The sequence below is a fragment of the Moschus berezovskii genome, chromosome X (genome assembly GCF_049115385.1).
Source record: "Moschus berezovskii isolate FMDL1 chromosome X, NW_MosBer_1.0, whole genome shotgun sequence".
In the NCBI taxonomy this organism is placed as follows: Eukaryota; Metazoa; Chordata; class Mammalia; order Artiodactyla; family Moschidae; genus Moschus; species Moschus berezovskii.
This window is the reverse complement of record NC_142488.1, coordinates 1,409,010-1,436,933: the sequence shown is the minus strand read 5'-3', so window position 1 is coordinate 1,436,933 and position 27,924 is coordinate 1,409,010. Positions and strand designations below refer to the sequence as shown.

The 27,924-nt window shown below is 53.0% G+C and overlaps 1 protein-coding gene and 1 long non-coding RNA gene across 3 annotated transcripts in view; one reads left to right on the top strand and one right to left on the bottom strand.

The window, feature by feature from the left end:
- The window catches only part of LOC129535250 (uncharacterized), a 32,911-nt gene extending 15,333 nt beyond the window's left edge, over positions 1–17,578 (bottom strand). The window contains exons 1-5 of one of the 2 annotated variants that reach the window (XM_088834183.1): positions 17,421–17,578; positions 5,735–5,764; positions 3,580–3,621; positions 1,839–1,886; positions 911–979 (exon numbers count right to left, since the gene is read on the bottom strand). In XM_088834183.1, coding sequence (XP_088690309.1) covers positions 911–979; positions 1,839–1,886; positions 3,580–3,621; positions 5,735–5,764; positions 17,421–17,487 — 256 coding nt within the window. In that variant the 5' untranslated portion in view covers positions 17,488–17,578. The remainder of the gene's footprint in view (positions 1–910; positions 980–1,838; positions 1,887–3,579; positions 3,622–5,734; positions 5,765–17,420) is intronic. The other variant, XM_055393930.2, reaches the window with a different exon arrangement.
- Positions 17,579–17,696: 118 nt separating this feature from the next.
- Positions 17,697–26,614, top strand: LOC148773194 (uncharacterized). The gene is made up of 2 exons (XR_016036965.1): positions 17,697–17,819; positions 24,413–26,614. It is a non-coding gene; the product is annotated as an uncharacterized LOC148773194 (long non-coding RNA).
- The last annotated feature ends 1,310 nt before the right edge of the window (positions 26,615–27,924 follow it).

Sequence of the window (27,924 nt, the reverse complement as noted above, 5' to 3'; positions counted from 1 at the left end):
TTTTTCAAGTCCCAGAGACATCTGGGAGAGCTTGTCTATCCACCGAACACGACTTACCGAGTTATCATGAGATGCTACTGGGAAACAGTGTTCCCGCCCCAGGGAGCCCGTGGTGATACAAATTCCATTGTTCAATTTATCCACCATCCTCTGGGCAAGCTGTCCGAAACAGAGGGTGGTTTCCAGGACTGGACCATGCAGTTTCAGTGGGAAAACGTGAATATGGAAAGAACACGTGGAGAAGGCTCTTTGGAATGCTGCCACCAACAGCAATAGACTTGACTGTCTTTCGATCTATGTGAGTGCATGCTCATGAGTGTGTCTGTGTGTGTGTGTGTGTATGGATATGTGGCTCCTCCATCCATGGGATTCTCCAGGCAAGAAGACTGGAGTGGGTTGCCATGCCCTCCTCCAGGGGATCTTCCCCACCCAGGGACGGAACCCAGATCTCCCTCATTACAGGCAGATTCTTCACTGTCTGAGCCACCAGGGAAGCCCAACAGTACTGGAGGTGGATAGCCTGTCCCTTCTCCAGGGGATCTTCAAGATCCAGTCATCGAACTGGGGTCTCTTGCCTTGCAGACAGATTCTTTACCAGGGAAAGTAAAGCTTTCCTGGAAGTCCATGTTTTCCCATATTGATTCTCTATATTTAAAATCTTACACTGTTTTTTATTATTATTATTATTTCCATTGCAATCTTGGAAGTAAAATCAGCAAACGAAACATCAAATCCAAAAAAAAATAATATTTTTGAAGACTGCTTTCCAGGACTTGAAAATTGGCATTCCCTTGCACAGAGATTTCACTGTAGGGTCACGCTAACTCTGGAAAGACCTCCTTTCAGCTGACACAGAGGTCACCAAACCCTGAAACACACACAAGGAGCCCCAGGAGCCCCAGGGTCTTACCAGAAGTGCCAGGCTGCTTGGGGTTTGGCTGAGGTTTTGGCTTCGGTGGGTTGGGTGACCCTCCGCCATCTGTAAAAGAGGACAGTTCCCCTTATGAGCACTTTGAGGTCAAGAAAGCAGAACATACATTTGCCTGTGTGGGTGCTGAGTCACTTCAGTCGTGTCTGACTCTCTGCAACCCCCTGGACTGTAGCCCGCCAGGCTCCTCTGTCCAGGGGATTCTCCAGGCAAGAAGACTGGAGTGGGTTGCCATGCCCTCCTCCAGGGGATCTTCCAGACCTGGGGATCAAACTCACATCTCTATGTCTGCTGCCTTGGTGAGCAGGTTTTTTTTTTTACCACGAGCACCCTGGGAAGCATTTGCATACAGCTGGCCAACTGGAGAGCGGGAAATGGAAATGGACCCATTGTCACGGCCGGGGACACCTTGTCGTGGCGGGGATACACGTACACGCAGCCACCTGTGGATTTCTGTCCGTCGGCACCCAGCTATAACACTTCACTTCCAACGGCAAATAAAGCAGATGGCTGGGCCCGCTACAGAATCTGTAGGGTCCAGTGCACAGTGAGAATGCATTTTGCCTGTCCCTGCTCAGACTGTACGAGCATTTCCAATATGGTGGCCACACAGCATTCGTTCAACCAAGGATGGAAGACCTACTGGGAGTGACCCCACGGAGCCACGAGCCCAGCCCTGCCAAGGGTGTTTTCATTTTGTCTCATATCACCTCGGACACCGTAAGAGTTCTAAATCCAAAGAAGACACGCAGATAAAAGCCAAAAGGTCAAAACCAAGAAACAACAACACCCGTTCCTTAGGCTTTTCCAGGTGCAATCTCATTTGATTTAGTTAAAAGAGAAAAAGCCTCTTTGAAAGGATAAAATAACCAGGTCAGACCCAGAGGAGATTTGAGACAAGACTACTTACCGTTTCCTCCACCCCCAATGGCATCGCTTAAATCGAAGTCATCGTTCCCTAAAGGAGAAAAAAACAGTGAATACTGAAGTCCTGCGTGAAACGGAGACCAGAAATGGCTTTCGGTGCAGATGGTACAGAGCATCATCTCTATCAACCGCAATACCAAACTCCTGACTGCTTTCACGCCCTTCTCTTCAAGGAAAAGAACAAAAGGAAAAATCAAAATCATGAACGGTATCTATGAATCAATTATGGCCCCCATGGACCAGGCTGGAGTTCCGAATTCTGCCTGCAGACAATGCTTTCCCTGTTGACCGTCCACCCTGAAACCAACTCTCCCGACTTGCCCGTGACTTCGGCAACGTAGATGTTATAATACAAGAACAGAACCCCGTGCCCTGATTCGGGTTCACACCCAGTGAAAAAGTGATTCGGCTGACCCAGGCGTGCTGGATAGAATGACGTGACGTTTTAGAGGGTTGGAGATTTTAGAGGTGGCCTTCTCTGCTTTGAGGACTCAAGTCCCAGTGACACCCAGGAGAGCTTCTGAACCCACCCAACACAAGGTTCTGAGCCGTCGTGAGTCATAAGTAGGAAACAGCATCAACGTTCCAGGAGGCTCACGAGGGTACACATTTCCGCTGTTCAACAGTGACTCAGCCAGCTTGCTCTGCACGCGCGCGTGGGTCAAACTCACAGTTATATGAGCAACACTACCCTTTCCTCACAACGCTTTCCTAGTAGCTCAGACAGTAAAGAAATGACCTGCCATGCAAAAGTCCCGGGGTCGATCCCTGGGTGGGGAAGATCCCCTGGAAAAGGCAATGGCAACCCACTCCAGCATTCTTGCCTGGAGAGTCCCACGGACAGAGAAGCCTGGCGGGCTACACAGTTCACGGGGTTGCAGGGAGTCGGACACAACTGAGCAACTAACCCTTTCTCACTTTTTAGATGAGAAATCCAGTAATTAAACTGAGCTCTTATATATACATATATATATTAAAATAAGTGATAAGAGCTTGGTAACTTTGGGCATTGATTGCACGCTGGGTGGCTAACACGCAGTGAATCTGTGTGTGCGTGAGTGTGTGTGTGTGTGTGTGCACGCTAAGTCACTTCAGTCGTGTCCAACTCCCTGCGACCCCATGGACTGTACCCTACCAGGCTCCTCTGTCCATGGGATTCTCCAGGCAAGAATACTGGACTGGAGTGGGTGGCCATGCCCTCCACCAGGGGATCTTCCTGACCCAGGGCTCGAACCTGCGTGTCTTACGTCTCCTGAATTGGCAGGCGGGTTCTTTACTACCAGCTCCACTTGGCAAGCCGCCCCCACACCCCAATGAATCTGATCCTTAGACAATTCTGTCATTGGTCTCTGAATCTTGAGATTTTTCCAGAAAGGGTGAGTGACATCAGGTATGGTCCTTGTAGACAGAGATCTGACGGTTCACGAGGGTCCCAGCTTCTAAAATTGCTACTCCCAAGAGAGGAGTATTGAAATCCAGTAACAGAGACTCGGCGTAAAGAGACGCTTCCCACGGGACCCCCAGAGCACCTCGCCAAAGTGTCAGCATCTGCCCTCTTACGGCCACTGCTGGACGTGACACATCACAGCATCGTTCAAATATTAACCAGGCTGTATCCACTGCGGGTATCTAGCCGTCTGCATCTACCCCAGCTCGTGGGGAAAGTGGGGTGGACGACAGCTTCTGTGCTGTGTTTTTGGACGCTGAGCACCTCTGCTTCTTACCGGGCGCTGGTTTTGGTGGAGGAAGAGTGGGTTTCTTGTCATCTGTGAAAAAGAAAAGACATTTCAGCCAGGAAATCTGGAGGCTGGGAAACACAGTCAACCCTCCACATGCTCCTGTTTCCTTAAAAAGAGTCAGAGAGGGGGGTCTTCCCTTGGTGGTTCCAGGGGTTAAGGATCCCCCTGCTAATGCAGCAGACACGGATTCAAGCCTGATCTGGGAAGATCCTACAAGGCAAGTAAGCCCACGCTCCCACAACTCTTAAATCAATTCAAGATCCAACTCTTGAATCCCGTGTGGCCTAGAGCCCCTGCTCTGCCACAAGCGGAGCCCCCACAACGAGAAGCCCGTGGACCCCAATCAGGGAGTAACCCCCGCTCGCCAAAACTAGACAAAGTCCACGCTCACCCGCAAAGACCCAGCAGAGCCAAATAAATACATTTAAGAGAGGGGAAAAAAAAAGAGCCAGAGAATGTTTGAAGCATCACGTTCTCCAGGCAGCTCAGCCAGTGGCCAAGGAGTGAATGATGAAGCCCGGGGAACAGATGTTTAGCACAAGGACAGGGGGCAGAGCTCAGGGGCTCTGCAGGAGCGGGGCAGTGGGGGGACCCTTGGCGAAAAGGCTATTCGGGTTTCTTAGGCAGAGCACCCTTTTGGCCATGTGGGACTCCCACCGAGGCTGACCCTCTGGGCAGCAAGGCAGAGTCGAGCTGAGATCATCTGGACCACAGACACCTCCAGGGCACCCTTTCCCAGCAGCCAAGCAGAAGAAGGCTTCTACCGTCAAGAATAAGACTATCCGCCCCACCGCCCCTGTTGGCTTTTGGGAACACTGCTGCTCTTGTGGGTTTCACTGATGCCTCTGCATTGGACCCCAGGAGTTAAAGAAAGATGTCCTGGGATGGATCGTGGGCCCCCAAATTCAACGGGAGTCTCAGAATCTGACCTTCTTTACAAAGAGGGTCTTTGCAAGTAACGCTGGTAGGGAGGGGGTCACAGACCCTTATAGATGAGGGCCCTTACGAGCAGCCCACGGGAGACCAACACACAGGAACGAGCCCATGGGAGATCAGTCCACAGGGAACCAGCCCATGAGAGATCAGTCCACAGGGAACCAGCCCATGAGAGATCAGTCCACAGGGAATCAGCCCATGAGCTCAGTCCACAGGGAACCAGCCCACGGGAGATCAGTCCACAGGGAACCAGCCCACGGGAGATCAGTCCACAGGGAACCAGCCCACGAGAGCTCAGTCCACAGGGAATCAGCCCATGAAGAGCTCAGTCCACAGGGAACCAGCCCACGGGAGCTCAGTCCACAGGGAACCAGCCCACGGGAGCTCAGTCCACAGGGAATCAGCCCACAGGAGCTCAGTCCACAGGGAACCAGCCCACGGGAGCTCGGTCCACAGGGAACCAGCCCACAGGAGATCCAGCCCACGGGAGCTCAGTCCACAGGGAACCAGCCCACGGGAGATCAGTCCACAGGGAACCAGCCCACGGGAGATCAGTCCACAGGGAACCAGCCCATGAAGAGCTCAGTCCACAGGGAACCAGCCCACGAGAGCTCAGTCCACAGGGAATCAGCCCATGAAGAGCTCAGTCCACAGGGAACCAGCCCACGGGAGATCAGTCCACAGGGAACCAGCCCATGAAGAGCTCAGTCCACAGGGAACCAGCCCACGAGAGCTCAGTCCACAGGGAATCAGCCCATGAAGAGCTCAGTCCACAGGGAACCAGCCCACGGGAGATCAGTCCACAGGGAACCAGCCCACAGGAGCTCAGTCCACAGGGAACCAGCCCACGGGAGCTCAGTCCACAGGGAACCAGCCCACGGGAGATCAGTCCACAGGGAACCAGCCCACGGGAGCTCAGTCCACAGGGAACTAGCCCACGGGAGATCAGTCCACAGGGAACCAGCTCACCGAGGACCAGCCCACGGGGGACCACCCACTTCTCCAAGCGCCTGCAATCCTGTGTGGCCTCCTGACTGCCACAGAGTACGGAAGCTATTCCACCAAAAAAAAAAAAGGATGAACGTATCCCGACGAGAGCATCTCGATTTTCCTCAACAAATGTGAGTCTGGTGATCGCCGCTGAGACGTGTTTCAGAAGATTTACTATATTCCAAGTCTCTAAGATGCTTGCAATATTACTTACCATCAAGGGCGAGCGATAAGTCGAAATCATCTGGAAAAAAAATAAGAATCCAGTTAGTTACTCAAAATTAAATTCGAAGGGAAGAAAACAATAAAATAGGGGGCATGGTTGTGGAAGGTGGATCACGTGTTGAGTTCTCTTTTGCAATATTCACTCGCAAGCCTAAAAGTAAGAACATGTCAGCTTATGTTTTAAACTGTCGACGGTCTCAGGGTTTAACAGCAATTAAACTAGCAGGAAACCAGGATAATTCTGCACGTGACTTATTCTAAAAAAAGCAGGTCTTTCGAAATCGGCAGGGAACAACTTCCAGCACTGGGGTGGGCAGCCATTCCCTTCTCCAGGGGATTCTTCACGCCCCAGGGATCCAACCCCTGTCTCCTGCATTGGCAGGTGGATTCTTCGCCGCCTGAGTTACCAGCGAAGCCCAATTTCCAACACCCGATGGAGAAAATATGGAGAGGCAAACCCTTGGAATAGCAACCTGTCTATAACTAAACATCCAAAAAGTACTTCCTGAAGAAATACCAGACGATCCAGAAGAGGGTAGTTTTTCCTTATTTTTTCTTAACTGCTGTTGAGAAGGGGGAAACTACCTTTACTCCGCTGTTCTTCTATCCGGTTGCTGACTGCTTTACTGAAACGATGTCAACACCATTTCTATTTCTAGCCCATTAATGACGAATTGAAGAAAAGCAAAGGGAATTGTGCTGAGTGGACGTCCGGTCAGCAGAAAGGAGAATGGTGCCCCACTGAAGGACCCCTGTGCAGTTCAGTGCAGTCGCTCAGTCGTGTCCGACTCTTTGCGACTCCACGGACCGCAGCACGCCAGGCCTCCCCGTCCATCACCAACTCCCGGAGCTTGCTCAAACTCACGTCCATCGAGTCGGTGATGCCATCCCACCATCTCATCCTCTGTCGCCCCCTTCCCCTCCCGCCTTCAATCTTTCCCAGCCTCAGGGTCTTTGCAAATGTGCAGAAGTCAAAGATGACACGCACCCCCCCACCTCAGGGAGTGCCGGGCATCTCACAGGCTGCCTTCATCCCCGGGAAGCTCCAGGCGGTCACGATATGTTCTGTCCTGTGGAATGTCACACGGACAGACGGGAACTCCCACCCTCTGCCGTCCTCTCTTGTGTGTATATGTACGGGCGTGCAGCTGTGTGTGTTGAGTGACCGTGTGTGTGTGTGTGTCTGTGCCCACTTACAAGAGTGGCTTGGGCTTCCCTGGTGGCTCAGACGGTAAAGAATTGGCCTGCCTCCAGATCCCCTGGAGGAGGGCATGGCAACCCACTCCAGTATCCTTGCCTGGAGAATCCCATGGACAGAGGAGCCTGGCGGGCCACAGTCCATGGGGTCCGAAGAGTCAGACACGACTGAGCGACTTTCACTCACTTGGGATCCACGGGGGTTGGAGTGCAGCTGTGTGGCTGGGGTTGTTTGCATGCGTGTATCTGTACAGATATGTGTGCTTGCTTTGAGCGTGTGCCCAAGTGTGTGTCTCAGTGAGGTGTGGATTTCTGGTGTGTGTACACGCGGGGATTCCTACGCCCATGTGTGTAGTTTGGGTGTGTGCCCACGTGTAAGTGTAGAGTTTGGGGCAGTGTATCTCTATGTGTGATTTTTTTCCCATGTGTGTATTCAGAACAGGCAGGCAGATGCTATTTTAAAACTAGAACTCAGTAACGCCACTTGCGGCAACAGGGGTGGACCTGCAGACAATTATGCTCAGTGGAGTCAGTCAGACAGAGAAAGCCAGATATCATATATCACCGACGGCTACAATGTAACAAAATATTATACCACTGACGCTGTTCATAAAACCAAAACAGGTTCGCAGACACAGAGAACAAACGTGTGCTTCCCAAAAGGCAGAAGCGGTGGTGGAGCGGTGCGTGAGACTCAGACGCACACACGCCTGCATCGGGGGCTTCCCGGGCAGCTCGGCCGGTAAAGCACCCGCCCGCCAGCGCAGCAGATGCAGGCTGGGTCCCTGGGTCAGGGAGATCCCCCGGGCGAGGGCACGGCGACCCGCTCCAGTGTCCCTGCCTGCAGAATACCTCGGACAGAGGGGCCCGGCGGGGCTGCAGTCCACGGGGTCGCAGACAGCAGGACACGACTGAGTGACGAGCCCTTTCACCCGAGGGCATGTGTATGTGCTGCAGGGCACGCGCGTGTGTGTGTGAATCCATATTGAACAAGTGCCATGGGTGTGTGCGCGTGAATACGTATTGAACAAGTGCACGCGCCTGGTGTCTGAGCGTGAGCGGGTGTGCACACATGTGTCTGCCTGCCTCCCTGCTCAGCGGAACTCGGTGCAGACTCCCGTACCTGCCCAGCCGCGATGGCTCTCTACCCATCACCTGGGCAGCGTCTCCATACCGACCAGGCCCCTGCTCTCCCCGGAGGCTGCGTCCTGTCTCCCCAACCCGACTTCGAGAAGCTGACGGCTCCCCTGAGTGCCTCCCACCTCGGCGGGGAGTTGGGGGGGGAGGCCCACACACAGACCCCCACCCCCAGCCCCACCCCAGTGATCATGGAGGCAGAGTGGACTGTCCCCACGGCCAGAAGCTGAGTGCCCGGTGCAGACCTCACAGGCAGAACCCTTCAAGGCGGTCCGCTCGCTGCAGAGCTTGGCAGGACCCCAGCCCACGGCCCGGAAGCCTGCAGTGCATCTGTGGTTTGCAGGCAGTGCCCCCTCAAGCCTCCAGATGGGCTGGAGGAGGGGGTGGGGGGGGCACCCCGTGACTCAGATGGGGCAAGGCGGGCCTGGAGGGGACACCGGGCCCTGATTCATCACCCAGCATCCTCCCCATCCCGCTCGGCCTGCTGGACTCCTTCCATCCGTCATCCCATCCTCCCGAGACCCCGGGCGTCCCCAAGGCCTGCACGCTGGGCTCCTTGTAGGGGGTACCGTCTGGGGCTTCACCTGCCGCAGAAACCACGAGTCTGTGTCCCTAATAACCACTGAGCTTCCGGGAGCCCTGCACCCAGCTTGAGGCCACGGTCCAGCTTCCCTGGAGTCCCGCCAGGGTGACACTTGGACACACCCCGATGGCAGGATGGGCAGACCACGAACAGCAAGTGACAGCAACGATCAGTCACCCGTGGGCGCAGGACACCGAACCACGTCCACGGCGGCCTCTCCCGGCTGTCCGAGGGACCCCTCTCAAACAGCCCTTCTCCAGCGCCACCGTGGGCAAGCATCCCTTCTGCGGCGCTCAGCCCTCTTTCGACACGGTGTAGACGCCGCGGGCGTGATTACAATGGATTAGAACCATCAGCAGTTACAGACGCGAAGCATACGCCAGAGAGAGGTTTTGGGAGGCGGGGTGGGATCTCGGGGGAGCCAGCATCAGCCTTCGCAGAGGCAGACAGGGAAGTTTCTTTCCTGCAGCTGGACAGAATGCATAGTCCACACCCCAGCCGACACTCACCTTCTTCCCCAGCCCTGGGTCCCCTTATCTTGTAGGAATGCAGAGAAGACAAGCCACAGCCTGGTGATAAGCTTACAAGGAGTCTAGCTGGTCTATTCACCTTATCTATAATTTATGTACCATTTATCTGTGATCACTCACGTAAGACCTATCCCCTGCAGAAGGGAAAGGCTACCCACTCCCAGGATTCCGACCTGGAGAATTCCCTGGACTGTATAGTCCATGGGGGTCGCAAAGAGGCAGACACGACTGAGCGACTTTCACTTTCAAGATCTCAGTTCATTTACTTTCAAGATCTCAGTTCAGTTCAGTTCAGTGGCTGAGTTCTGTCCAACTCTTGGCAACCCCATGGACCACAGCACACCAGGCCTCCCTGTCCACCACCAACTCCTGGAGTTCACTCAAACTCATGTCCATTGGGTCAGTGATGCCATCCAACCATCTCATCCTCTGTCGTCCCCTTCTCCTCCCACCTTCGATTTTTCCCAGCATCGGGGTCTTTTCCAATGAGTCGGTTCTTCGCATCAGGTGGCCCAAGTATTGGAGTTTCAGCTTTAGCATCAGTCCTTCCAATGAACACCCAGGATTGATCTCCTTTAGAATGGACTGGTTGGATCTCCTTGCAGTCCAAGGGACTCTCAAGAGTCTTCTCCAGCACCACAGTTCAAAAGCATCAATTCTTCGGCGATCAGCTTTCTTCACAGTCCAACTCTCACATCCATACATGACTACTGGAAAACTTCAAGATCTATCTGTCTATATTCACCCATCCATCTAACTGTGCAATCATGACATCTATTCGCCTTATCTATTATCTACCATGTATCTAGGTAGGCATGTATCCTGTCCATCATCTATAAATCTATGTCCCATCATCCATCCATCAATCATCAATCCCACCTACCAAGGGCTGCCTCAGTCCAGCCGAGCCCTGCGTGCCGTGCTAACTCGCTTCAGTCATGTCTGACTCTGTGTGACCCCATGGACCCGCCAGGCTCCTCCGTCCATGGGATTCTCCAGGCAAGAATACTGGAGTGGGTTGCCATGCCCTCCTCCAGGGGATCTTCCTGACCCAGGGGTCAAACCTGGGTCTCCTGCACTGCAGGCAGATTCTTTACCAGCTGAGCCACCAGGGAAGCCCCAGTCAGGCCAGCGGTCCTTAAGTCAGTCCCACACCACAGTGCTGGCGGGGTGGGGGCTGCCCTCATGGGTCAGGCAAGCACCCCATCCCCGTGACCTCACCCCCCATGACCCCCAGCCCGCTCTAAGACCCACCCAGGCCCTTTCGCTTCCTCCTACACGGCGCGAGCCCTCACTGAAGCACTGAAGAATTCACCTCCCTGGCTCCCTTTGTCCAGCAAGGCTGCATTCCGTGCCCAAGATGGGGGCATCTCGATCCTCCATGGAGCACTTTCCCAATGGAGCCCTTTCCCAAGACAAGATAGCCGGCCACAGCAGACGGTGATGGGCAACACTTGCATGCTCACCCTGCAGAGAGAAATCTGCACGCCTCCTCGCCCACCCCAGAGGCAGCATCACCTCCCTGTCTATCCCTAAAGCGGTCCACCGCGCCCTTGCGGTCACACCACCGCAGCGCTGCTGGGCAACCGGTTTGCAAACAGGCAGAACGTGATCAGATAAGGCTGGGGGTGGGGTGGGTGGGAGAACCGGAGGGATGCTGAGAAACAGCGGTCACAAAGTTCTGGCTACACGGTCTGGGGATGACTAATACCTTCCCAGCTCTGGAATGCAACCCTCCTGACTTTAGCCGCGTGCTCAAGGAAGGGCGGTGAACCAGCGGGAATTCACCCTAACTCTCCGCAGACACTGGAAAATCAATGACTGACATATGTATGTTCCTCCTGGTGGATTCTTCACCGTTCTGGGTTGGCTTTTTGGGTAGGCCTTTCCTTCCTCCCGTGGGTACTGCCCTGCGGAAGTCCCTTTAGTATTTGCTGGAAAGCTGGTTGGCTGGTGTGAAACTCTCTTTAATGCTTGCTTATCTGTAAACCTTTTGATTTCCCCTTCAACGTTGAATGAGATCCTTGCCAGGTAATCTTGGTTGTAGATTACTTTTTTTTTTTTTTATCTTTCGGTACTTTAAAGATATCCTGCCATTCCCTTCTGGCCTGCAGAGTTTCTGCTGAAAGATTAGCTGTTAGACAAACGCGGAGGTGGGATTCAAGAGTCAGGGGACATATATGTGTGTGCTAAGTTGTGTCCGACTCTTTGCGACCCCACTGGACTGTAGCCCGCCAGGCTCCTCTGTCCATGGGATTCTCCAGGCTAGGATACTGGAGTGGGTTGCCATGCCCTCCTCCAGGGGATCTTCCCCACCCAGGTACTGAACCCAGGTCTCTTAACGTTTGGCAGGTGGGTTTTTTTTAACCACTAGCATGACCTGGGGAATCCCAGACATATGTACGCTTATGGGGACGACAGAGGATGAGATGGCTGGATGGCATCACCCACTCAATAGACATGAGTTTGAGCAAGCTCCGGGAGTTGGTGATGGACAGGGAGGCCTGGCGTGCTGAAGTCCAGGGGGTCGCAAAGAGTCAGACACAAACAAGCAACTGAACTGAACTGAAGTAATGGTTAATTCATGTTGCTACATGACAGAAATCAAGCTAATATTGTAAGGCAATCATCAATTAAAAATATTTATTTTTAAAGTAATCCTTTTTTTTTTTTTTTCCTTCTCAAAAGCACCCTAAGGAGTCATTACTCAGCTCTTTGAAAAGTCGCTGATGTCTGGACCGGCTCTTCTGGAATATAAAGAGATTCTACCAAAAACTTTCACAGGCAGAACGCAGAGCAAAAAGAAAAGAGGCTTCAGACTTGCAAAGTGAAAGTGAAGTTGCTCAGTCCTGTCCGACTCTCTGCCACCCCATGGACTGTGGCCCACCAGGCTCCCCTGTCCATGGGATGCTCCTGGCAAGGATACTGGAGTGGGTGGCCGTGCCCTCCTCCAGGGGAATCTTCCTGACCCAGGGATCGAACCCAGGTCTCCCGCATCGCAGGCAGAATCTTTAACCTCTGAGCCACCAGGCATGTCAAACTCCCCAGCCTGCGACCCTCAGGAACAGAGGTTTCACGTCCAAGCCAGATCCACCCAGAGGCACGAACCGGCATGAAACCACACCGTTGCTCACTTAGCAAAGTGTGGGTAGAAGCAAGCTGGTGTTTGCTCCTCTGACCTGTTCAATGGTTTTCTTCTTCGAATGCACTAAACTCACAGCACGTCAGAAGTCTGGAAACCCTGACCATCTCCCCCCATGGAGAAACACCGGGAAATTAAAAAAAAAAAGGAACTTTTTGGTCTCCTGTTTACAGGACTTTTTAAAAAACAATCTGAGTTAGCCAAACAGTGGGCACACCGAGTCATTCTAAGACAAAGCTGAAACTAATACCCCCAAACGCCAACTCCCAAAACTGCTACAAGAACTCGGCAAAGAATACCAACAGGAAATTTAAAAATAAACAAAAGGAACTGCTGTTTCCCTACATGAAGAGATACAGCTGCAGCTGTGAAAGACGTGGGCAGACCTGGTTTTACTGTGTTTTCCTTTACAGTTATTTATTTAGCAAATGAAGGGTTTGGGGCAATCCCGATCCAACGCCGCCAAATTTACAGGCGCTATTTTCACGATGATGTGGGCTCAGTCCGTATGCCATATTTTGGAGGTTCTTGCGACCTTTCAAACCTTTTCATTATGATTATATGTGCAGTCATGTCACCTGGTCCCAACCCTTCATGGAAAATAGATGGGGAAACAATGGAAACAGTGGCTGACTTTATTTTTCTGGGCTCCAAAATCACTGCAGATGGTGACTGCAGCCATGAAATTAAAAGACGCTTGCTTCTTGGAAGGAAAGCTATGACCCACCTAGACAGCATATTAAAAAGCAGAGACATTACTTTGCCAACAAAGGTCCATCTAGTCAACGCTGTGGTTTTTCCAGTGGTCATGTATGGATGTGAGAGTTGGACCATAAAGAAAGCTGATCGCCAAAGAATTGATGCTTTTGAACTTCTGTGGTGTTGGAGAAGACTCTTTGAGAGTTCCTTGGACTGCAAGGAGATCCAACCAGTTCATCCTAAAGGAGATCAGTCCTGAGTGGTCATTGGAAGGACTGATGCTGAAGCTGAAACTCCAATGCTTTGGCCACCTCATGCAAAGAGCTGACTCATTTGAAAAGACCCTGATGCTGGGAAGGATTGAGGGCAGGAGCAGAAGGGGACGACAGAGGATGAGATGGTTCGATGGCATCGCCGACTAGATGGACAGGAGTTTGAGCAAGCTCTGGGAGTTGGCAATAGACAGGGAGGCCTGAGGTGCCGCGGTCCATGGGGTAGCACTGAGTCGGACACAACACACCATTTGCGTGTCCCATACAACCAGGCCGTTCTCCCAGGAGGACACGAGCATATGAAAATACAACTGCTGAGCGTGGTAGGGGTGTGTGTGTGTGGTTTGTGTCTTTGTTTCATATGGTTGTAAGGGTGATTATAAATTAGGACTGGGGCTTCCTTGGTGGTCCAGTGGTTAAGAATCCACCTGCCAACGCAGGAGAACACAGGTTCGATCCCCCAGTCCGAGAAGATCCCAAGTCCAGACACTGCAGCCACTGAGCCTGGACTCCAGAGTCCAGGAGCCGCAGTGACGGAAGCCCCACGCCCAGACCTGGCGCTGTGCAACCGGAGCGCAACCCACACTCGCCACAGCAAGAGACAGACCCTCTCTGTGCGTGCTCAGTCCTGTCTGACTCTCTGCGACCCTGTGGACTGCAGCCCACCAGGCTCCTCTGTCCATGGGATTCTCCAGGCAAGAAGACTGGAGTGGGTTGCCATGCCCTCTTCCAGGGGATCTTCCCGACCCAGGGATCGAACCCAGGTGTCTTGCGTCTCTTGTAATGGCAGGTAGATTCTTTACAGCTGAGCCATCTGAAAACTCTTAACAAAGACGCAGTGCAGCCAAAAATAAAAATTATTTAAAAAATCCACAAAAGCTCTGTTGGAAACAGGTATAGACTTCTCTTCCCTCACCTTTTTTACTATGATTATACACGCAGTCATGTCATCCGGTCCCAACCCTTCATAGCAAATAGATGGAGAAAAACGGAAAAAGTGACAGACTTCATTTTCTTGGGCTCCAAAATCACTGCGGATGGTGACTGCAGCCATGAAATTAAAATTCACTTGCTCCTTGGAAGAAAAGCTATCACCAGCCTAGACAGCATACTGAAAAGCAGAGACATTACTTTGCCAACAAAGGTCTGTCTAGTCAAGGCCAAAGTCCTTTCTCTGCCCTTTTCAAAGGTGGGTAAATATTTTGCATGGCTAAAGGGACCTGTTTTGACAACCTGTATGGAAGGGGTGACATTTACTTAGCTGTTTTTACTTTTATATATATATATTTTTTATTTGGCTACACCAGGGGCTATTTGGGGCTTCCCCGGTGACTCAGACGGTAAAGACTTTGCCTGCAGTTCAGGAGACCCAGGTTTGATCCCTGGGTCTTCTTTGCAGCATTTGGAAATAATTCCCTGACTAGGAATTGAAACCGTGCCCCCTGTACTGGCAGCTCAAAGTCTTAGCCACTGGGCCACCAGGGAAGTCCATGAAGGGTTAGTTGCTCAGTCGTGTCCAACTGTTCTGTGACCCCGTGGACTGTAGCCCACCAGGCTCCTGTGTCCACGGGATGCTCCAGGCAAGAATACTGGAGTGGGTTGCCATGTCCTCCTCCAGGGGATCTATCTGGCCCAGGAATTGAACCCGGGTCTCCTGCATTGGCAGGCAGATGGATTCTTTACCATCTGAGCCACCAGGGAAGCCCGTTATAGATCCACAAAAGGACTTCTGAAGATCCATAAACACACAATGCCTTATTAACCATAAGAACTGGTGCAGGAAAAGACTTGCCTGGCCATCCGGGGGTTAAGACTCTAGGCTTCCGTGTACGAGCGAATGGTAGAGACGCACCTCTCTGCGGGGCAGGAACAGAGAGGCAGATGCAGAGGATGGATTCGGCGGACAGAACAGGGAAGGGGAAGGTGGGATGAGCGAGCCGAGCAGCTCAGACACGCGGATACCACCACGTGTAGGAGGGAGAGAGAGGGGCAGCTGCCGTCTGCGGGGCTTCCCCGGGGGCTCACTGCATGCAGCCTCATGGGGGCCAGAAGAAGCCTCCTGAGCAGGTGTGACTCTCACACAGCAAGAGACAAACACCACCAAGGCACTCTCATCAAGAACTTTTTACTGGAGCAAGCCAGACAGGGTTTAAGGCAGGAAAGAGAGAAACAGGAAACCCGATCCGGGCCCTCCGCACCAAGCTATGAAGTATTCCAACAAGTCCCCATGGATCAGGCTGAATGTCTTCTAAAGCCTCCCCCCAAAAAAAACCCCCAAAACGCACACGTTCTTGAACGTGTTTTCAACTGAAAGCCGCTTTTGCGACCACCGCCCCCACTCCTGGCTCTGGACTGTAGCCCACCAGGCCCCCCGCCCCCCGCCGTCCCTGGGATTCTCCAGGCCAGAATACCGGAGTGGGTTGCCACACGCCCTTCTCCAGGGGATTCTTCCAGACCCAGGGATCCAAACGGGGTCTCCTGCATGGCAGGCAGATTCTTTAGCAGTTGACCCATCAGCACAGTTTAAAAGTTCACACAATAATTAGCAAACCCTCCCTAAGACAAACAGCAGGCAGGAGCCAGGGCTTAAAAAATGCAACCTTCATAGCGCTGAGCTGGAAATTTCCAGATAAACATTTTTTTAGGTTCTCAGGGTCCTGCAGTCTGGTTTCTAAAACGTGCCTACCACCGATCCAACCAGTCCTGAAGACTGGACACAGCTGCAGTCGCTGTCTCCTTAAAAAATAACCATATATAAAGGAGAGACAGCAACCGTTAATTGGAGAAACCGGTTTTTTTTTTTTTTTTTAAAGCCACACCCAGCAACTTTCCTTTTAAAAGGCCAGAGAAGACTGGAAACCAGGCTCTCAACTTCTGTTTTAAAAGAAGAAAGAAAAACGCAGGCAACAGACAGGCAGGCTGGGTGTGGAGGGTGGCCAGCCTGGGCGTCCTTTATTTTATTTTTTTTCCAGGGTTTTTCGGAGAAGGCAATGGTAACCCACTCCAGTACTCTTGCCTGGAAAATCCCATGGACAGAGGAGCCTGGTGGGCTGCAGTCCATGGGGTCGCTAAGAGTCAGACAGGACTGAGAGTCTTCACTTTCACTTTTCACTTGCATGCATTGGAGAAAGAAATGGCAACCCACTCCAGTGTTCTGGCCTGGAGAATCCCAGGGACGGGGGAGCCTGGTGGGCTGCCGTCTATGGGGTCGCACAGAGTCGGACACGACTGAAGCGACTTAGCAGCAGGGTTTTTCCCAATTATCTCCTGGGCCGCATGGATGATCATTACGCGTCTTTTGGATGCGGAGCCCAGCACCGGAGCAGCGCGCTCATCAAGTCCCCGCGGCACTAAGACACACACACACACACACAACGCTTGATAGTTTCCAGGCCTCCGAGTTTTCCCTGCCTCCCTCCCCCTCTCCCGGGTTTCAGGCTCCCGGGCCGAGTCCAAATTTAGGCCGGGGCCGTAGGGCGTGGCTCCGGGGAGGCGGCCGTCACCAGGCCTGGCCCGCGCGCAGCCGGGCCCCGGGGCGCCCCGGAACGAAAGGGGAACCCGGAGGGGGCTGAAGGTGGGGTCTCGGAGACAGGGGGTCTGAGGCCGCCCCCGATGCCCATTGGGTGCCTGCAACTTGAAGACTGGATTTGAAAACAAACAAACAACAGTTTGAGAGGGTCCGCCTCCAAAGGCGCCCGGGGAGAAAGCGGGCGGAAAGCGGGAGCCCGCCTCCTTGGGGCGTCGGCCAGCGGCTGGCACGGCGGATCCTGGTCGTGGGGAGGAGAACCCTGGGGGTCCCCGGGGCCGGCCCGCCCCGCGCGCCCCGGCTGCAGCCAAAGTAAGCCTCCCACCGAGGCGCGTCTCCCGGCACCGTGCGCCCCCACCAGGCAGGTGAGCCCCGACACCGTCCGCCCCCAGGTAACCCTCCCCAAGTGCGCCCCCCAAAAGTGCGTACCAAACGATGTCCACCCCCGCCACGGACCGCCTCTTAAGGTTCGCCGCCGCCCCCGCCCTTTCCTGGGGTCCCAGCGCGGGTCGCCAAGTCCGATCCGCGCGGCCCCCCGGTCGCGGTCGGGTGGCGGGGAGGTGCCCACCGGCCGGCGGCGCTCACTCACCCTGGGTGGACACCAGGCTTCCAAGCAGGCCGAACAGGAGCAGGGTCAGGGCGGCCCGACGCGCCATGGTGCGCCCCTCGCCGCTCAGGGAGCGTCCCGGGACTGGCGCGCGCGCGCGGGCGGCGGCGGGTGGGCAGGACAGCCCCACCCAGCACCCCCGGGCGGGCGGAACCGGGCAGGGCGCGGCGCGATCGCCCCGCCCCGGCCTGAACTCTCCCCGCCCGCGGCCGCCTCCCCAACCCCTGGGCCCCCGGGGAGCGAGCCGCCGGGGAGGGGCGCGCGGGCTGGAACCCAGCCCTCTCCGGCTCCGGCAGCTCTGTTAAGTGGGCTCCCCTCTGCGTTGGACGCCGCAGCCCGCGGGCCCGAGTCCAGCCTGGACCAGCACACCGCAGAGCGTGGGTGAGGCTTTTAAGGGCGCAAGGCGGACGCCCCTGGAGCTTCCCAGGTGGCCTTAGCGGTAAAGAACCCGCCTGCCGCTGCCGGAGACGTGGGTTCTATCCTTCGGTCGGGAAGATCCCCTGGAGGAGGGCATGCAACCCACTCCAGTGTTTTTGCCTGGAGAATCCCGTGGAGAGAGGAGCCTGGTGGGGCTACAGTCCATGGGGTCACACAGAGTCGGACGCGACTTGATCCTTACTTCCCAGACTGGCCTCAAGAACCTTTGCTGGTTCTTTGCACTCCCTAAGCGTCTTTCCCCCAAAGGCAGGAATGCGGAGGTGCAGGCCACCGGGGCTTCTCACCCATTTGAGGCAGCTGGCGCCCAGGTTGGGGGTGGGGAGCGGCCTTTTTGGGGACAGTCGCCAGCACGGCTGCCGCGTGGCCCTTTGGCTCTGTCTTAGGTGGGTGCTAAGTAGCTTCAGTCGTGTCCGACTTTCTGCCACACCATGGACTGTGGCCCGCCAAGCTCCTCTGTCCATGGGATGCTCCTGGCAAGGAGAGTGGAGTGGGTGGCCATGGCCTCCTCCAGGGGAATCTTCCCAACCCAGGGATCGAACCCACGTCTCCTGCATTGGTAGGTTCTTTACCACTGGCGCCACCTGGGGAAGTGACGCTCTGAGCTTAACTGAAGCTCTGCCTGCCTTCAGGGCCCTGGAACAGCGGGTTATGACCCTGAGTCACCGTTCCATCATTCCACCCTGCCCCCTGGCTCAAACCCTCCCCATCACACGCCTTTCCACTCAGGATGACTCAGAGTGCTCCTCCCATTCCGCCCCACCCCCTACACTCACACACACACACACACACACACACACACACACACACACGACTCAGAGTCCTCCTCCCATTCCGCCTCACCCCCTACACACACACACACACACACACACACACACACACACACACCCCTGGCTCAGACCCTCCCCATCACACGCCTTTCCACTCAGGATGACTCAGAGTGCTCCTCCCATTCCGCCCCACCCCCTACACTCACACACACACACACACACACACACACACGACTCAGAGTCCTCCTCCCATTCCGCCTCACCCCCTACACACACACGCACACACGCACACACACACACACACACACACACACCGCTGTCCTGCCACTACCTTCTGCCCATACACACAGTGGACACGTGTTCCCCTGGGTGGGACACACACATGGCTGGATGCAATGACCCACACACACCCCAGGGCTCCTCGACAGCTGAGCAAACACACTTTGGAGGCGGGGAGAACGGTGGTTCTTTTTTCTTGGTCAATGGAAACCCCAACACAGGCAAGATTGCAGTTACATAATGTAATCATGTCGGGGGGAGGGGAGGGGACAGAAAAACGGCCTGTGAAGGTGTTACTTTTTTATAGTTACTGTGGATTGATTTCTCAGTCAGGGAGCCCCACCCCCCTGCCCACAATGCATGCATGCTAGGTCCCTTCAGTCGTGTCTGACTCTTTGCAACCCCCAGGGACTGTAGCCCGCCAGACTTTTCTGTCCTTGGCATTTTCCAGGCAAGAATACTGGAGTGGGTTGCCATGCCCTCAAACCTGCGTCTCCTACGTTGGCAAGCGAGTTCTTTACCACTGAGCCACCAGGGAAGCCCAGAGAGAGCCACACCTCCTTGCAAACGTCTCCCTGCATCTTGTTCTGCCTCTCACTTTGCGGGCTTTTCACTCTGCCTTATCGCAGTCTTGAGGCCAGGAGAGGGTGTGGACCTTGGGAGGTTGTAAACAAGAGGACTTCTGGGACCCTTCTTAGGGAGGAAAGGGATGCTGGAGCTACTGCAGCCATTTTGGCCCCTTGAGGTAAATCAGCCTGTCAATGAAGAAACCATGTGCCTCTTGCCAAATTCCAAAGACCCTTCCCTGGGAACTTTCCACTTCATCCCAAGTACCTTCAAAAGAAAGACCCTACCAGGCAAATGTCCAGCCTCTGACAACTGCACTGCACCGTGGCTGACACTTTTCTCTTTTTAGAAGCTTCTGGAAGCTGGGTGCATTTGATCACTGAGAGACTGAGTCCCCATCATCAGCCATCATCTTTGGCACCATTGCTTGCTGAATGGCAGGCTTGGAAGTTTTTTTTTTCTTTATGTCTCTCCAGAGAGAGATTCTGAAGACTTCTCTGATTCATTATGATGACTTTGCTGCTTTTTTTTTTCCAGTGCTGCTTTCCTTGGTTCAAAACAACAACAAAAAAATTCCATAACATCATGCAGATGCTTTGGCTCCAAGAGGCTCTAACTTACAGAATGAAAGTTAAGTTAGTTGAAAAATCTTCCTGCCTTGTATCCAAACAGCACGTAACAGGAGTGAAGTTTGTCAGCCAGACCAGGAGTGGGAGTGAGCACGTTTGGAAACAGGCAAGCAACGGGGCTCATCAGGTCAATGCGTCCAGCTAACGTTGCTGTTGTTCAGTTGCTAAGTCTTTGACTACATGTATTGTTTGAAGCTTCAGCTTCAGCAGCAGTCCTTGCAATGAATATTCAGGACTGATCTCCTGTAGGACGGACTGGTTGGATCTCCTTGCAGTCCAAGGGGCTCTCAAGAGGCTTCTCCAACACCACAGTTCAGAAGCATCTGTTCTTCATCGCTCAGCCGTCTTTATCATCCAACTCTTGTGAGTCAGCACTTTGTCTGCTGCAGATCTCAGCACTGTGGTGTTTGCTTTGCTGATCGTGTTCGGCCTCTAAGTCGTGTTCAATTCTTTGCGACCTCATGGACTATAGCCTGTGAGGGACATCTGTCCTTCACTTTCTCCCAGAGTTTGCTCCGATTCATGCCCGCTGAGTGGGTGATGCCATCCCACCGTCTCATCCTCTGTCGTCCCCTTCTCCTCCCGCCTTCAGTGTTTCCCAGCATCTGGCTTTTTTTCCGAGTCGGCTCTTTGCATCAGGTGCCCAAAATGTTGGCGCTTCGGCTTCAGTCCTTACAGTGAGTATTCAGGGTTGATTTCCTTTAGGATCGACTGCTTGCTGGGAGTCAAGCAAATGAACCTACTCCGGTAACAGCTTCAATATGTACATACTGGTTGAACCACAGGACGTGACCAAGGTTGGACCATTTTTGATGGATGCAAAAGGCAATTCTGCGTTTTAATGTTACCCTGGGTGTCTCCCAGTCTTATTCTGGGACCTAATCTATTTCTTCACTTTTTAACGGCAGGCTCATCTGACCTTGGTCCATTCGTGATATGCTCTCCAAGCCAGACTTTTGTGTATAAGTATGCGTGTTAAGTGACTTCAGTCGTGTCCGACTCTTTGAGACCCCATGGAATATAACCCGCCAGGCTCCTCTGTCCATGGGATTCTCCAGGCAAGAAGAGTGGGTTGCGATGCCGTCCTCCATGGGATCTTTGCAACCCAGGGATGAAACCTGAGTTTCTTTTGTCTCCTGCATTGGCAGGCAGGTTCTTTACCACTAGCGTCACCTGGGAAGCCCATATGTATATATAAACTGTAAAACAGACGTGTGCACACAGTTTAAACAGCAGACCCTTATTCCCACAGTCCTGGAGGCTGGGACCCTGAGATCCCGCGGTGGGCAGATTCTGTGTCTGCTGGGGCCAGCTTCCTGGCTGGCGGGTGACCACCTTCCCTCCGTGTCTTCACCTGTTGGAGAGACAGCTCTGGTGTCTCTTCCTTTTCGGATCAGTTCAGTTCAGTCGCTCAGTCGTGTCCGACTCTTTGCAACCCCGTGGACTGCAGCACGCCAGGCCTCCCTGTCCATCACCAACTCCCGGAGTTCACTCAAACTCACGTCCATCGAGTCGGTGATGGCATCCAGCCATCTCATTCTCTGTCATCCCCGTCTCCTCCCACCCCCAATCCTTCCCAGCATCAGACTTTTCCAGTGAGTCAGCTCGTCGCATGTGGTGGCCAAAGTATTGGAGCTTCAGCTTTAGCATCAGTCCTTCCAATGAACACCCAGGGGTAAGCGTCTTTTAATTTCACGGCTGCAGTCACCATCTTCAGTGATTTTGGAGCCCAAGAAAATAAAGCCTGACACTGTTTCCACTGTTTCCCCATCTATTTGCCATGAAGTGATGGAACCAGATGCCATGATCTTAGTTTTCTGAATGTTGAGCTTCAAGCCAACCTTTCCACTCTCCTCTTTCACTTTCATCAAGAGGCTTTTGAGTTCCTCTTCACTTTCTGCCATAAGGGTGGTGTCATCTGCATATCTGAGGTTATTGATATTTCTCCCGGCAATCTTGATTCCAGCTTGTGCTTCTTCCAGCCCAGCGTTCCTCATGATGTACTCTGCATATAAGTTAAATAAGCAGGGTGACAATATACAGCCTTGACGTACTCCTTTGCCTATTTGGAACCAGTCTGTTGTTCCATGTCCAGTTCTAACTGTTGCTTCCTGACCTGCATACAGGTTTCTCAAGAGGCAGGTCAGGTGGTCTGGTATTCCCATCTCTTTCAGAATGTTCCACCGTTTGTTGTGATCCAACACAGTCAAAGGCCACTCTTCCTCTTATAAAGACATTAATCCTGTCCCTGGACCGACCTATAATCTCCTAAAACCCCGCCTCCTGGTCTAACCACACCTCCTAATAAGGTCACCTTTGGAATGTCAGGGCTTCCATATGTGAATTCTGGGAAAGACACACATTCATTCACTCCGTGGCAGCCTCCATCTATCAAGTGTATTCTTTACAACAGCAGAATAGTAAAAAGAAACAAACAGACACACACACACACAAAGCAGCTATCGGAACTGCAGGAAATCAGTCTGTACTTGGAAGCTGCAGCCGTTTGAAAGCTTCTCAGAAGATCGTTGAATGGTTTGCAAATACTCGTAAATCCTAAAGGCACAGCCTAAGCCAATGCATATTCTACAGAAACTCTCCTGAGAGGGCGGACAGAAAATAGCAGGCACACAAAAATCTTTCCTTGATTAGTTTGTATATGCTGAGGAAGGTTTTGGCATCTGTTTTCTAGATTTTCTGCACTGTATTATTTTTGAACAGGAGGTAAGCATGTTATGGGCTTCCCTCATAGCTCAGTAGGCAAAGAATCTGCCTGCAAATGCAGGAGACCTGGGTTTGATCCTTAGGTCGGGAAGATTCCCCGGAGGAGGAAATGGCAACCCAGTTCAGTATTGTTGCCCGGAGAATCCCATAGACAGAGGAGCCTGGTGGGCTAGAGTCCATGGGGTCCCGGAGCCTCGGACACGACTTAGGGACCAAACAACAACAATAGAATAAAATAGAATTAAATGAAATAAACTACAGCATTAGTAGAACAACAGAATAGAATAGAATTAAATAAAATAGAATAAAATACAGCATAAATAGAAGAGAAACATTAAAAATTAGAAGCATAAAGTGTATAAAATAGGTTCCTTATTTCCCAGGACAAAGAGAATCTGATCTGTCAGTGTTTGCAGCAGACAGCTGGCTGGGAAGCGTTCCTTAATAGTCACACATGGAGATCTCTCTCCTTATTTGCCCCGAAATTCCCTTTCCCAACTCAAGACGCCCTGGCCTGAGAACAATCCGGAGGCTCCCACACATCTTTGGAGGGTCCCCAAGTTGCAACCAACTGGTGACTTAAGAAAGCAAACCCCACAGAAATGAGAATGACACCCATAGACTTCTTCATTTCCCAAGGGATGGATTAGATTTAAAAGAAAGACATCTGGAAGACATTTGGAGTCACCAGTCATGTCAAAATCACGAGTCCTTCATCCCCAGCAGCTGGTCTGTCTGCTCTGATCAGGATGTCCCTGGGCCGTGACACCCCTGAGAAAAAAACAAAAAAACACCGGGCAAGTCAAGGACTTGGGTGGACAGGGCTGGGGGAGTTTGAGATTTAATTTATGCTCGGTGAGGGCAGAGGTAGAGAAGGACGTGGCAACGCATTGCAGCGTTCTCGCCAGGAGACTCCCCCGGACAGAGGAGCCTGGAGGGTCACAGGCCACAGGGTCACAAAGAGTCGGACACGACCGAGTGACTGAACTGAACAGTAACGCAGTAACTGCTCAGTCAGAAGCTCTGGCATCCGGAGTTGCGCTGAGATCAGAAGTTAGGGGGACTGTCTTGCAGGACCCAGCCAACCATCAGCTTGGCTCCTGCAGCTCTCCTGGGCTCCCTGCCACATTTTCGGCTCCGTCGTCCCGCTGTCTGGGTGCCCCACTTAGGAGAGACTGGCGACTGCTCCCAGAGGCTGGCGTTGCTGGAACGCTGTGTCCCTTTGGGCAGTCAGCTGGGCAGGCCTGGATGCCCTGTAACTTGCTGCCAGCTCGGCGGCCATGGGCGTGTCTGGTGACCTCCCCAGGAGGGACTCATCGCCCAGAGGTCCCCGCCGGCCAATCCTGACCCCACAGGGAGTCCTCCCTGGAGACCAAGCCTCAGTATCTGCTTCTGGGGGGTTTCTGACCCCACACACCCCCGTCTTCCTCGCTTGGAGAGCCCTGATTTTTTCTTCTACATTAATGCAAATATTTATTGACAGCTCAGATGGTATGTATTAGGTACGATATTTGTTTTCACTAGTTTTTTTTTAAGTTTTAGTTTTAACTGGAGTCTAATTGCTTTACAGGATCCTGCTGGCTTCTGCTGTTGTGGCTGAGTTGTGTCCGGCTCTTTGCGATCCCATGGACTGTAGCCCGCCAGGCTCCTCTCTCCGTGGGATTCTTCAGGCAAGAATACCGGAGTGGGTTGCCATTCCTTTCTCCAGGGAATCTTCCTGACTCGGGGATGGAACCCGGGTCTCCCGCATTGCAGGCAGAGTCTTTACCGTCTGAGCCACCAGGGAAGGTATGAAAGTGAAAGTCGTGTCCGACTCTCTGCGACCCCATCGACCACACAGTCCCTGGAATTCTCCAGACCAGAACGCTGGAGTGGGTAGCCTTTCCCTCCAAGGGAGCTTCCCAACCCAACGATCGAAGCGAGGTCTCCTGCATTGCAGGCAGATTCTTTACCAGCTGAGCCACTAGGGAAGCCTGTCCTTCACTATGTATAGAAAATAGTCAACAAGGAGCTACTGTGGGCTTTCCAGGTGGTACTAGCGACAAAGAACCCACTTGCCAGTTGAGGAGACGTAAGAGACTCAGGGAGGCCTGGCGTGCTGTGATTCATGGGGTCCCAAAAAGTCGGACACGACTGAAAGACTAAACTGAACTGAACTGAAAGAGACTCAGGTTTGATCCCTGGGTGGGGAAGATCCCCTGGAGGAGGGCATGGCAACCCACTCCAGTATTCTTGCCCGGAGAATCCCCTGGACAGAGGAGCCTGGCGGGCTACAGACCATGGGGTTGCAGAGAGTCAGACACGACTAAAGCAATTGAGCATGCATGCAAGGACCTACTGTATATCATTGGGACATCTAGTCAATGATCTGTAATAAGCTACATGGTAAAAGAATTAAAAAAAAAAGATTCACATATATGTATAACTGAGTCACTCTGTTGTACAGCAGAAACAAACACAGCATTGTCAATCAACTACACTCCAACATGCTATAAAAACTTTCTTTAAGAAAAGTTTTCAACCATAAATTAAGTCAGTGTGTCTCAGGGGAAAATGCTAGTTTCATCACTCCGATCCTGGTGTGAAAATAACATATTTATTGCTCTAAGAGGAACACCCTTCTCTTAGGGTTGGGACAAAGGAAAGTATATAGTGCCAGGCTTTTTGCTTCAGGACCAAGTGGAAAGCAAAACAGAGCTTACAAAAGCAGCAGAGAAACAAACAAGAAGAAAAAAAAACACACACACACACGCCCAGCGGCATCCCCACCGCCCCCACCCAGGCAGACACCCCGACTCCGTGTGACTCGGCGCTGACTCCGCCAGGTTCTGCTGTTTTTGTTTGCGCCTTCTCCATGGAGACTTCCTGCGGCCCTAAATCTGGCTTTTCTGTAACCGCAAAGAACAAAGTCTTGAAGATCAGCGAGATTTCCTGCACTGCGGCAGGTTTTGTAAGTGAGGGGATGGCACTCAAACAGCTTAGATCGGGTAGCAGATTCGTGTTGTGAAAGCTACCCGTCATTGCCATGGATATTTTGAAGAAAAAACAAAACAAAACATGACACACACACTCTGGAGATGAAAAAGTAGTGTGTGTGCTCCCCCCACCGTATGGCATTTCTGTCTGTATCCATCATCCCTCTGCCCACCGCAGAGACACATATTTGTAGCTACAGGTTTCCTAAATGGATGAGATGTTGTTCACTGGCTCAGTCGTGTCCGACTCTTTGTGACCCCATGGAGCACAGCACGTCAGGCCTCCCTGTCCATCACCAACTCCCAGACTTCACCCAAACTCATGTCCATTGAGTGGGTGATGCCATTCAACCATCTCATCCTCTGTCGTCCCCTTTTCCTCCTGCCCCCAATCTTTCCCAGCATCAGGGTCTTTTCCAAGGAGTCAGGTCTTTGCATGAGGTGGCCAAAGTATTGCAGTTTCAGCTTTAGCATCAGTCCTTCCAATGAACACCCAGGACCGATTTCCTTTAGCATGGACTGGTTGGATCTCCTTGCAGTCCAAGGGACTCTCTTAAGAGTCTCCTCCCAACACCACAGTTCAAAAGCATCACTTCTTCGGCGCTCAGCTTTCTTCATGGTCCAGCTCTCGCATCCGTACGTGACCACGGGAAAAATGGGATCTTTGAGTCTACAGACCTTGGTCGGCCAAGTGACGTCTCTGCTTTTGAATCTGCTGTCTTACCTCAGTCATATCTCCTTGCAAGGAGCAAACAATCTCTGATTAAAATTGCTGACCTATCGACAAGCAAACCCAATCGTGCTGTGTTCTGTGGCTTGTGTCTCTAAGTTAATGGACACCATGGGAAAAAAAAAGAATACACACACGTGTCCGAAACAGTGGGTCCCCTGGCCGGTGGACTGTCTCTCTTAGTTCGTGGTGGGGTGAGACTCTGGGGACCGACTAGAAGCCAACACACCCCTGTGTCCACTGGATGATGGACAAAAAGAGCTGAGATGCTCCAGAACTAGGGCATGAAAATGCACTTTCCTGGGGCAGGGGCAATGCCATCCCAGCCCCTCCCATTCCCAACTCTCCCAGAGCCTCCTGGCGTCACTGACCCGTTCAGCTGCCCTGCCAGCCAGGGGGCAGACTCAGCCGGCGTGGCTCCGAATGCCCGCCTTCTAGGAGACACCAAACTCTTTGAGCCCTCTTTCTGGGAGAGTTAGAGCATGTCTGCGGGCACCCTGTGGGCAGCATAGACAACCAGCTCCCCCCCACAACACCTGCCCCAGTTCTGTAATCAAAGGGCAAGAAGTCGTGCCCGGTGGCTGGGTTGGGGTGGGGAAGCAAATGTACAAGTGTGTGTTTGCAGACAGGAATGTAAACGCTCAGGAATTTGAGTGACTCGTGCAAAAATGTCATGCCGTGGGCTGAGCCTGGCGGGGTAAGGGGGGGTGGGGGAACCCCACGCAGGAGACACTGCCTCGTCAGCAAGACGAGGGTCCTGTGTCTCAGGAAGTGGCTGCAGCCGGCAGGGGTGACTCACTGGCAGGAAGAAGAGAATGCAATGGGTGATGACCCGGGGGGCATTTGCGTGGTGGTTCAGCTTGCCTGGTGGCTCAGCTGGTTAAGAATCCACCTGCAATGCAGGAGACCAGGGTTCCATTCCTGGGTCGGGAAGATCCCCCTGGAGAAGGAATAGGCTACCCATTCCAGTGTTCTTGGGCTTCCCTGGAGGCTCAACTGATAAAATGTCTGCCTGCAATGTGGGAGACTTGGGTTCCATTCCTGGGTCGGGAAGATCTGCTGGAGAAGGGAAAGGTATTCTCGGGCTTCCCTGGTGGCTCAGCTATTAAAGCATCTGCCTGCAATGTGGGAGACCTGGGTTTGATCCCTGGGTTGGAGGAGGAAATGGCAAACCACTCCTGTATTCTTGCCTGGAGAATCCCATGGACAGAGGAGCCTGGCGGGCTGCAGTCCACGGGGTCGCAAAGTCAGAGATGACTGATTGGCTAACAGTTCCACCTCCGATTCTTCGACGGACCTTTTAATTTGCGTGTGTGTGGCGGGGGAGCTCCCACAAACAGGCCTGACAGAGGAACCTGACCCCATTCTGGAGTTTTC